The 12,597-nt window shown below is 30.4% G+C and overlaps 1 protein-coding gene across 1 annotated transcript; it reads left to right on the forward strand.

Moving 5' to 3' along the window:
• The first annotated feature begins 11,836 nt into the window (after positions 1–11,836).
• On the forward strand, positions 11,837–12,597 carry LOC119675701. The gene is made up of 3 exons (XM_038086909.1): positions 11,837–12,044; positions 12,120–12,330; positions 12,389–12,597. The coding sequence occupies exons 1-3, from the start codon at positions 11,902–11,904 to the stop codon at positions 12,569–12,571; spliced, it is 537 nt and encodes a 178-aa protein (XP_037942837.1). The 5' UTR covers positions 11,837–11,901; the 3' UTR covers positions 12,572–12,597.

Genomic DNA, 12,597 nt, shown 5'->3' on the forward strand with positions numbered 1-12,597 from the left:
GCCATTCTCTTCTCCATGGTAACGTGCTCGTAACTTTTCCTTCAGCTGGGATAGACGTTTTGTTATTGTGCCAGCATCCCAAACGATGAGACACAATTGCAAAACAATTTGTGAGATGTATGAAGGAAATTGATACATTCACGGCTTAAGAAAAACAACAATGACTGCAAATTGCACGAATGCACTTGTTTGAATATCCGTGCGATAGTAGAAGTTGTGCCTTGTCACGTAATAAATTCTGAATGCACGCTTTCCAATTCACTGCTCCAATACAAGTCTGTCTGGGCTCTGGACGCACAAAGGACGAAATAAGTGAAATGGTGACTTCTGAAGGAATACGGTGAGGACTGCCAGTAAAAAGCTTGTCATATTTGCTACACAATACATTCACATGTACTAGATTGAATTTTACCGTGGTCGTAAAGTAAAAGCTCAAAGATTAATTAGCATTGTGAGGACGAATTTATTCTACACTTACTGACGGAGAAGCACAGCGACTGTAAGCAGTTGTAGGATATTTCCATAATATGTAAGCAATTTTGAAAATATGTACCCACTGTGCTTACAACATGGAACTTTTTATGCATTTTGCTATACAGTCCAATATTCATGCAACCAACATGGGATAACTTTAGGCTACGATAAAAAATTGTAGGAAAAATTGTTTGTAAAGCGGTAACGGAAGTGGAAATACCATGGTACCGCATTTGTGACTGTAGACACAACTCGGCAACAATGCGGCGTTTCGTTGTGGCGGTTGGGAGCATTGGCAAAGCTGTTCGAAATTGAGTTGTCATTGTTGTTTGGTTTTTGTTGGTTCCTGGTCCATGCGTAAGCACTTGTATCGCACTTGAATGCTTGCATTAAGGTAACAGTACATCCAACACTGGTCAACGCTTTGATATGTTGTCACCAGGGCCGCATATGGGGGAGCGCCCAACAAAGAGGTGTGAAATCAAATCGATTTCTTTCGTTGTTGACGTGGTGGCTGTAAATTAGTAGACGTAGAGTGGCTACAGTTGGCGGGATGCAATTGTTTGTAAGCGGATTAAGTTTATGCTGACTGAATTAATGTATTTTCCGTGTGTTTACTGTAAAGTTGTATTTTAATTGGTACATTTCAAGGGATTCGCATGTTTGCAATGTGAGATTTAAATTTCATTGTATTTTATTTCAAAATAAAACAAATATTTGTTTTCGACGACGAATTGCAAAATAAACTATTCGAAAATTTAAAGAAATTTGTAACTTAATGTTATATGAGAATCTATATGCATTGATAAATTTTTAAGTACATTGAAAGAAGTTTTTTAGAAGAGAAGAGTAGATTATTAAACTAATTTTATTGCAAAATAAACTTCAAATCAGCACTCCCACTCAAGTCTCTGATCATGTCGGTCCTGTTCTATGGTGCAGAAACTTGTATAATAAACAAAAGTCATGAGAAAGCATATGTAGCATTCGAAAGAAAAATCTTCGCAAGATCTATGGTATCGTACGTATTGGTAACGAGTATCGAATTAGAAGGGACGCTAATCTATATGACGTGTTTTACAACACTAACAAAGTAATCGGGCACCCATTCCAATAAGAAAAATGCACTGTTTTGGGTATTTCTTGACGAAGAAGAAGTGGTTACCAAACACCATCTCTTTTAATACTTTGCTGTCTGACAGATTTAAAATTATAAAACTTATGAATCCAGTCGAAATATATCCTATCGATCTTTATTTATACAACAATGAATAAGTTTGTAAAATTAATCAGCAATTTGGAATAGTCCTCAGAACAGAGAGAATAAAAAAAAAACCACAAAAAATCGTATTACTATAGCATTATAAATGGACTATAAGTTATAGAATAGGAAACACTGCTATCACTGCTTTACATTGAAGCAGTATACTGAGACTTTAGCTGTCTTCATTTATACTTTTAACCGGCTCAAACCGAACAGAAGACAACCCTCTCTTTGAATGAAAGTCAAAATGTCTGTTTTGAATGTCTTAGACATCTTAACATCAATTTGGGATAGGATCTCTTTTCTGGATAATTTCGTCCTAGTTCATATCTAAGCTGGAGAGTGACAGAGAATGTGATTAGAGACCCATTTACGAACAAAGTTTCTGAGATGGATTCATTTTATTGGGATGGAAACGTTGGCTATGTTGATTTTTCAGATAACCTACCACGAACCTCAGCTCTGATTTTTTGAGGAGAAATGTGCTACTGTATAGACTAACCAACTGTCCAGTTTGGAGCTTACCTCTCTTTAAGTTTACCCTCTTGCTCAAATTTACTCTAGTGAATATTTTTTTTTCTGTGGAGCTCACAGTCAAAATGTCAAGCATAATTTTTGAAGAATAAGGTTGTTTGTGCACACTGTTATTACTGTGCTTAAGCCTCAGTACTAACTTATCTTATGCTTAAGAGTTATGAAGAGGAAGAAACTCTAAGTTAAGATGTTAAGTTAGTGCTTTTTACTATTCTAAGGATTTTGCAGTCGTAACTTAAGCATCTATACTAACTTAAGCCATGAATTTAATTTAGGACTGCAAAAACTATCCTTAGAGTATTAAGTCTCGCAAACGTTGAAATTACCATAGTATCTTTGAAGTTTCTACTTCTTCGCAACTAAAGATTCTTCTTCGCAACTAAAGCTTCTTCTTCGCAACTAAATCTTCTCCTTCTTCACCACTTATTTGTTTCTTTAAAGAAATATTTTAATTTTAGCTTCATTTTGAAGTGCATACCTATTGTTACTCTTATTATTTGCATAATTTAAATAAATTTTATTTTAATTTTAATATCACTTCTCTTTTATTTAATTAAACAATTTTATGTGCTCTTAATCTACTATTTCTAAAGGCATAAAATAAAGTGTACATATTCGGTACAAGGACATTTCAACTAATTACAATAACAATTCGTACAATTATTGACCTTAATTTCATATAATACAATCTAATGTCTCCCAAGAGAATGAGGTGCAACCCCCTCAACTAATTTCATTACCAACAGCTGCGTCAAGCTGCTCAAATCTAGCAATAATCTTTATGGCGGTTATCGTTGGCATCATCATCAAAATCATCGTCACCATTGGCCATGCCAGGCAGCAGACTATACTATGCTATGGAGAAAGTAAGTACACAAAAAACAGCAACATCGACCACAGTTTTAGAACAACAACAAAGTTGGGAACGTCCTTTGACCGTTTAAGTCAATGTCAACGAGAGTAGAACGGATGCTACTCCCATACAGAATGAAAAAAACTTGCTTCTCCAATGCTTTCACCACGGCAGAAGCAATGAGCGTTACTGCAAAAATATAGTACAATTACAAACTGACAAAAATACAAATAAAAGCATATATAAAATAATGAAACAATAACAACAATAACAACAACAATTGCAACAACAATAGTAACAACATTAACAATTGCAAGAATGCTTTGAACAAATTGAAATAAAGTTTGCAATAAAATGTCGCACCGGAAATGACACCCGGTGTGATACAAACGTTACGAAATCGCCATCGTTCCAGCGGAAAAGCTCAAGAGAACTGTGTTGTTGTATCCGCTATATTTGTTTGTTCAATTTATTGTTTTTTTTGTTGTTGTCTTTATTAAACAGCTTTGGTTTGTTGTTTTTTTTTTTTTTGTGTCGCTTCGGCAGTTATGTGCTTAGTCGTTCGCTCACACATTTCCCAGTTTTGGTTTAGAGGCTTGGAGTTGTTTGGAGCAGAAAAGGGCATAAAACGATGACACTTTATGTGACTCGAATGTTGTTGCAAAATAGGAAGCCTGGCACAGCTGCAGCTATTTCAAAAGTACATAAAGCTACAAATGTCATGTTTATGTGCCATTTCAAGGATATTGCCGATATTTATGCTGCCAGCCTGCTACATTCCTAGGTTGCTAGGCAGCTCCAGTAAGTGTTTGTACCACAGCGTGACTCAGCTTTGCTGACATAATTTTTATCGAATCTCCGCAATTCTCTTTAGCCGTTGTTACTGACACACTTCCATACGTCCCCCTTTCAAAAACACAGTACAGCGTAGCATAAATTTGCGGAAAAGGCGGATTGGCGCATTTGGCTTGTTTCTTACTTTCATTTCTTTTTTCAATTGCCTTGAATTCATCTGAAATTAGATTTGTCCAATTGCAGCATTTTTATTTCATTTGAGTTTTTTCCTTCATCTCACCACTTCCGTTCAAAGCTAAAATATTTGTACTAATTTCAATTGAATTCCAACTTCAATTTCCTTTTATGATTTTCTTTATCTTTCTTGTTAAGTTGTAGAGGTTCTAGATTATTTCGTAAATAATATTCAAAAATTTATTTATCATCCATAAAAAAAACAATTTTTTTTCTTGCTGTTTGCTCAGATTGGCAGTGCATTAATTCTGGCACCTGAAGCCATCAATCAAAATTTTAAATTTATGTTAAACGGATTCTTTATTTAATTTTTTCGTTCCTTTGTTAAGACATTTTCGCTGTTTATTAAGTATAGGTATATATATAAAACTATACTATACATATGAGTATATATACATATACATATACATATATATGACAGTGGCGTAGCCAGGACTCAGTGGGGATTATATAGTAGAGAATATTTTTTGACAGTGTTTTTGCGGCGTCATAACTAAAAATATTATGTATAATATATTTTCTTATATAAAATAAAATGATAAAAGTATTAATAAATAAATATATAATAATATATAATAAATAAATAATTATATATTGACCGTGAGGATATGTTGCGGTCACTTGTGCTCATCGACTGTGGGATGAAAAATGCCCAAATCTATCAGAAAATTTTTTTAGAGGGAGTACTAAAGCCCTGAGCTCTGTCTAGCTTAAAAAATTCAGAGCTGCGAAAACGGGACAGACAGACAAACAAGTTGATGTCACGTTTGGTAGCAATCAGGCGATCAAATAATCGCATGATTTTGTCTTTAATGAAACTAAGCGCAGGGGCCGAATTTGAGAAGCTGCGGGTATTAACGTATACATTATATATTACTATATTTATATAAAATGTTTTATTTTCTATTATTTACCATAACTGTTTAATATATAATTTCATATAAGAGATTACTGATTGTGGTGGGGGGGGGGGGGGTGGGGGGGCGGGGGGGGGGCTAGATTTTTACTGTGTAGTATACGGACTAAACAATCCATCGTTTCTACTGGGAATGGTATCTCCATCCGCTTTTGTTGTTTAAACTATTTAACGTAATTTGAAAGACATAACATAACCATCGGTAATAAGGACATCGAGAGGTACATTATGCTTAATAAGTTAAATGTTATTTTTATAGAAGGACTTTCACGTAATAAACTTATCTCTGACGATTTATATTGAAATAACATCATTTGGTATATTTGTGTATTATCCAATCATATACGAATCATCATCTTTGATACCTAACATGTCGCCAATGGGGAATGGGTTTTCACAGTAAGCGATCCAGTTAGTAAGTCTTCCATCTAGGCGGGTTAATAGACATAGGTTAATTTCCACATAACAAAATTAAACAAAGATTGTTGCATGATTTGATTGCTTTTAAAATTGTGTAAACCACAAAAATACATGTGAATGCAATTATAGAAAATATTGTTCAATTAATTGTATTCAGAATATTATAGATAAATATATTCAATTTTATTGATGCAGAGTTAATGTTAAATTATTGCAATTTAATTGGAATACAAATAAGAAAATTGGTTTGCGGTCATTGTTAACAAAGCAAATTTTGTTCATATTATTTGATATAAGCTTTTATTTCTAATTTTCATGTTAACAATTTCTGATGCATTGAAAACAGTTTCAAAGCGTATAAATTATAATAAAATTATAGGCAAATACCACAACTTTAAAGTGAACAAATTATAAAATGTCTTTGAGTTTCACAAAACAAAGACTTTATTCAGTTAATTATTTTAAGTAAAAGATAAAATACACTTAATTGAGTATCTATATGTACCTATACATATATATTTTATATATATATACTTTATGTATATGTATATATATATACCTATATATAAAGCAAAAGATGGAAGATACTGTTAACATTTAAATAGCTTCAAATTTAAATAGCTTCACCTTTTTTTCCACAAAAATCTGATTTCTTTTTAATTAAATCAAATATATTTGAAACTATACATAACTTCCCCATTAAGATATAAATTATTCACTAATGCTGAACTTTTCTATTCGACTTAAACAACCCCCTTCACTTGCTCCACATGAGAACAGCATAACATGTCTCAGTTCAAAGATGGAGTGGTACTATATACGGTTACCTACAATATATCACCACAAGAATATATTGTACAATTGAATGGAAAAAAAAAATCAAGGTGGGTGTGGTGCAATCAATATTGAATTGGAACAAAGCTTTCACTGCTTGCATAAAAAGTACACCGGTTATATTATAGTTATTGCAAAGGTAAAAATAAATTTTCAATGCTTTTTAAGATGACGTGTTTTTTAAATTCTTACCAAAAAAGGAAACAATTAGCAAAAAAAAAGTCTGGCACTGCGGACTATGAACTTATTAAAAAAAATTCGAATATTTCCTAAGACCACTGATGAAGAGTGCTTGGCAATACTCGCAACAGAGTTGTATGGTTAGCAAAATTTCACTAAATTAACTAAAATTTTTGTTGCTGTCTTTTCCTTTCTCTTCGAACTCTTCTTTCAAATACTTTTTTTTCATCATAAAACGTGTCATTTAATTTGACAGTTAATTTGAATGTGTACTTTGGATAATTTGACTTTGGATAATTCACATTTATTTTACTAAACTGATATGGTGTTTCGCTATCTTTAAAACTGCTGCATGGTATCTTTAACTCCTAAGAAAGCTATGAATCTATACCCAACTATTAGTTTAATTAAAATAATATAAAAAGAATTTTTGTTGTTGTAGTTTACTACTTTGTGAAACCTCTCTAGCATAAATAACTTTATATATATTACATTAATTCTGTACATAAATGCATAATTTCAGCAAATGACAATGGCATTTGGTTTTTTTTACGAAACTGTATATTAAAAATTGTAGATAAGAAAGATAAAGATTCTTAAAATAACTATTTGCAATATGACACCGATATATATCTTGATATATCGGAAAGAAGACGTCGATATTATATCTGTATTCGCTCAATTCAATAGTAATAAAACAGTAATAAGATGACTTTTTTGTGCCCCTGCAGGCACGCAATGAAAAATAATTGTTTTAAATTTGACAGATTTTTCATTTTTTAAATGCGATTAATAAATAATTATTTATTAATAAATTTAATTATTTCTAAATCGTAAGAAGAATAAGAAACACCGATATTAAACGTAAACTCTTTCAATTCAACAATATTAATCAGTGCTTTTCATATTATTCGGATATTTTAAAAACCGAAGTTATCCGATTATGCGATTAATCAGATAGCAACGAATTCTCCAGAGTTAAAGTCTCCGGAGTCTTCGCATATCCGGATTTGCGGTTATTATTCGCTGTGAAACTATTAGAAGATTTCGTGAGTAAAAGTGAAAGGGAGAGTACAAAATGCATTCGAACGTGCATCACACAAATAAACACTAATTTTTTTAGGGATTATAGAATATCTTGTGTTTATCCGATTAATCGAATTCTTCTATTACCTCATAAATACGAATACGAACAGCAATAGTATTAATATACGAGTAATTTAATAAGTTGAATTTTTTGTGTCCCTGCAAGTATGCAATACAAAATAATTGTATTAAATTTCATGGAATAAATAATGAAAAATGCAATAAATAAATAATTATTTAAAAACAATAAATCGTAATAAATCGTAAAAATAAGAAAATACTGATATTATATCAATATTCCCTCAATTCAACAGTACTAATATAGTTTAATAAGTTTAAATTTTAGTGCTCTTTCAAGTATGCAATTAAAAATAATTTTTTTAAATTTTACAGACTTTTTATGTCTTTTTATTTCTTTTTTAAAAATGCAATAAATATATAATTATTTAAGAAGAATTAATCATTTTTTATGGTAGTAGGATAAATAAAAAATTACAAATTTTTCTATTAGAAAATCTTCCTTCAGAAGTAAGAAGGATGGTTTGCAGACACCGCTTACTTTATATAATATAAGTTGTTCTTTTTTTTTTTGTTTAAGAAATGTTTTTCACCTTTATTAAAATTCATAACAGATACAATCAGATGAATAAAGTTTTTATTTCTTTTAATGCAATGACCACAAATTTCAATCAATCAAATGACCTTCAGTTTTCACCTTAAATATATTTTCTTAGAAATTTTGTGACACAGAAATAAATTTATTTTCAATTTTCCACTCGTTAATGAAGAATTATTATATTTCATTATTTCAATTTTATTGTCTGCAAAATTCGTTTGAATTGAGTTTAACGATTTAATTCAATTTCGCATTTCTCATTTTACGAATGGCGCATTTCTTGTACTTTCATCGATTACGATTCACGATTCACGATTAACGGAGTTACCAGCTTGACACAAGATATACGAGCGTGAAGTTGTCACCATATCGTATACCTATTCTCATTCTGCAAACAACATCAGGCAATTGAATTGAATTGTCGTAACAACAAACAGGACGCCGTACGAAATTTTTAATATAAAAATTGCAATAAAATAAAAGAGAATATAATAATAAATAAACTTTAAGGATTATTTGTACAATTATGGGTGTTTCATTTTGAATATTCGCTGATGTTAGTCCCGCGGAACTGGTTCTAAGCCATCGTAAATCATTTGCTTCCCCACTATAATTTTCATTATGCTCAGTGATTATTTCGACAAATTATAAACGAATTTATCATAGATTAATTGGGCGTAAACACCGCAACATGCTTGGCTATGGAGGAGCCGCCGAAGCTGTTGAAGAAAAATCGTCATCATTATACTCGCCTCGCTTCAAAGGAAGCTTGCTTGTACACTGCTGTTGATGTTTTATAGTAAAGTAACGCATTAGAGCGACTTTATTTTCCTCCCCCTTTCTCCTCCTTTCAATTTGTACTTGCTAGCGGTTATTTTGTCTACCAACATTACAAGCGCGTAAATCCTCCTTCAAATCTCTTGAATTCAACCGATTTCTTCCTATGGTTTTTGTTTTAGTTTATTTTGTTCATTTTTTTCTTTTTATTTTTATTTTTCTTTTTCATTTCATTTTATTTTATATTATTCTTTCTATTTTATTCTTTTTTTAGTTGTTATATATATTGTATGTTTCATGTTTTTGTTGTTATTTTATTAAGCGAAAAATAAAGACATTTACCATGTATTTTCTTAAATATCCAATAAATTGTTGTTGTAATTTTAGAAAATTGTTTCTTGACAATTTCGCTTTGTTGCTGCTTTTATTTCATTTAACTTTTATTTTGTGCTTTTTTGTTTTTCTTTTTTGTGTTTTTTTTGTTTTTATTTTCTTTCTTTACAATTGTAATTTTGTTTGTCTTATTTGTGAAAAAGAAAATTCATTTTTGTTTAATTTTGCTAACAAATGTAATTCCTGACCACGTATTTTTCTGCTCATACATAGCTTCATTCCTCCACTGGCTTTGTGGGGAAGTGTGTGTAGTTGTACTAGCCTTGTAACATAGTTAACTGTATGTGTGTGTTTGTGTGAAGGTTTGTATTTTTATGTGAATGTTTGAGTGAAAAATGTAATTGTTGCAGTTAATCGAGCGAAATTGATTTTATTTTGATCTTTATTATTGTGAATTTTTCTTTTCGTTAGTTTCGGTTAAGCAAAATTGGTATTAGACAAATAAAGTATGAGCCATTTTAGAGATATGAAGCGTAATTTAGTGAGAAACTTTGGTTTGTTCTTACAATAATCGGTTAAACGCAGAGCAAAGTCAAGTTGCAAAAGTGATAGTGATTATAATTTTATGAATATTTATTGTGATTTCTATCTATGCTACAAATTGTTTATTGGTTTCGAGATGAAAGTATCAATAAGTAATAAGGATTATGGCGTGGACGATTTGTTTCTTTTTTTTTAGCTTTTAGAAGAATAAAGCTTTTAGTGGAATGAATAATTTTTATTAAACTGTTTATTCGTTATATATAATTTATTAGTTAGATTATAAATTAAATAATGATGTATAATGTTAAAGTAATAATAGCCCTTTTTGGTGGCTCGCAAATATGGCAAAAAATGTATGCTGACCTATATTCGCTACGCGAGGCATTGGGATCACTGTTGCAATCTGTCAAGTGTTAAGTTTTGGCAAATAGCAAAAATAGTACGATGCAAGCAAATTACATTTTGTGTAAAAATAAATAATTAATATAAAAATGAAAATGAAAATGAATACAGTATTAAAAAGAATGGTAAGAATGTTGGAAATTTCAAAACAAAACATTGAAATTGTTTCTTTTTTCCCAATTTTCCAATTATAAAATTTTTGAATTTTGTTTGAATTTTTGTTTACTTAAAATTTTTGACATATGATTGCAATATTCGTTGGAATGTCCAATGAAGGTTCACAATAGTTCGCTTATTGCATTGGTAACACTTTTTTATTACTGGCCGTAGTGTGTGGCCAGTATAAAATTACTGGCCGAGGTAGAGAAAATAGTGTTGTTATTTGGCATATATTTCGGCCAGTATAGGCCAGTAACTTGCTGTTTTTTGCAATACATACCAGCCACCGAAAAGGCCTAATATATTGGAAATGTTTTATAATAGTAATGTTATTAATTAACAACAAAACTTATTTAAAACTTATTGTTAGTCGCATTTTAATAGAAGATACAATAAATAAATGTATATATACTATTATATATACTACTGTATTAATATTTTTAGTACTGGCACTTGCAGCAAATATCGCAAAAATATCAAATAAACTTTTATAGTTAAATCCGTTATATATAAAAATTTTTTTAGAACAAGAAAAAATCGTAATGAATAGCGAAATAAATTAAGATCAGAGGATCAATTAAAAATATTAAAATTTTTTTATTTATAATGCAAATATAAAGACACCATTTCTTTTACTATGGCGATGTTAAGTTCAATTCAAAATATTGATCTCTGATTAAAGAAAAGTAATTCTTTCACCACATGCTTGTACACGGGCTTCTTAAATAACTGATTACCGGCTACATAGCAGTCCCATAATTGAAATAGCTAATACCTCACGGCTAGTATTCATCACTGAAATGACCATAACATAAAGTCAATGGTTATGCACATTTTAATATTGTTAAAGAAATCGAATTAAAATTACTCTAATTTAGTATAATAATTTTTGTTTACTAATATCGATTATTAAGTCTTGCTTTAACATCTCAATGGTTGAAATGTTGGTTCTGCAAGCAGCCGTAACATTCTTCTAGTTATAAAACAAAAATAGAAGAGGTTACCGAGTAAAATACAGTCAGCTCTTCAAATGAAGGTGTCGGCATATCACATGTACAAATTTTTCTAATATCACAAAAGTGGGGATTATTAGGTCAGAAATCTGTGTGAAAATAGGAAATTCTTAATAGGTGACATGATGACCTTCGATCAAAGAGGTTTTGTCTATTGTTTTGTTAAAAGTTTTTGTTACCAAAAGATCTGCTATCGTCGAAGAGCTTGGGTCCGTTGAAATACCCAATACCCAATTGTTTTAAATTTTTTCTATTCTATGCTCGTGTAAAATAAAAAAATCAAAAAACGAGATGAATTTACAAAATATCACAAATAGTATACATGGATTTTTTTTTTGAATTATTTAAGTTTAATTGAAATTGAATGTATTACAATTGTTAAATTATTAGGTCAATTCACTTTTTATACAATAAAAAACAAAAATTAATTATTTTGCATGTTATAATACGACTATTATATTTTAATTTATGGAGGAAGAATTTTCAGAATCTGACGATGAAAATATTATTGAAGATGATGTATTTACAAATTGTGAAAAGGTGGCTTTACGTAATGCTTGGCGCGTAATAGATCGTCGTATACTTTACCATAATGACCGGTTATACGTGAGGTAAGTACATAAGTATTGTCAGAATTGTTTTAAATTTATCATAAATAATAATAATAATTTATAAATTTTCTTTAGTTTTTATACTGAACATGAAACATTTTTAGAATATTTTCGTAATTCGGAACAAAAAATTGACGTAGAGGATATTCTTAATAACGGCAAAAATATAATGTCAATATTTAATAATATTGTATCGGAAGGTTTAGTAGTAAGTGCCTTGAGATTAATGCTTCGAGAAGTATATATACACTATGCTAGGAGAAAGTTCCCTAAAATTGTTGTTATGGTAAAAAACTGCAATAAGATATTTAATATTGTTTGAATTGTTTGTATTGTAATTACAGACGTTTGTGGAAGTTCTTGTTGAATATATGCGAATAGAAATCAAAGAAATCATGACTCCTACACTTGATCAGGCATTGGATAAGCTTGTAGTTTTAATAATCACACATTACCCCACGGAATCTAAGAGAAGTACTGCCGCTCAGACTAAATTGAGTATAAAAGAAACTGAAACTGAAAATTGAAAATCAAAATCAAAAAGAGCTATTGA

Source organism: Teleopsis dalmanni, chromosome 2 (genome assembly GCF_002237135.1).
Source record: "Teleopsis dalmanni isolate 2A chromosome 2, ASM223713v2, whole genome shotgun sequence".
Classification (NCBI taxonomy): Eukaryota; Metazoa; Arthropoda; class Insecta; order Diptera; family Diopsidae; genus Teleopsis; species Teleopsis dalmanni.

Coding starts and splice junctions, on each gene's coding strand:
- LOC119675701 (XM_038086909.1), top strand. CDS start 11,902: ATGGAGGAAGAATTTTCAGAATCTGACGATGAAAATATTATTGAAGAT. Junction 12,045..12,119: donor AATGACCGGTTATACGTGAG/GTAAGTACATAA, acceptor AATTTTCTTTAG/TTTTTATACTGAACATGAAA. Junction 12,331..12,388: donor TCCCTAAAATTGTTGTTATG/GTAAAAAACTGC, acceptor TTGTAATTACAG/ACGTTTGTGGAAGTTCTTGT.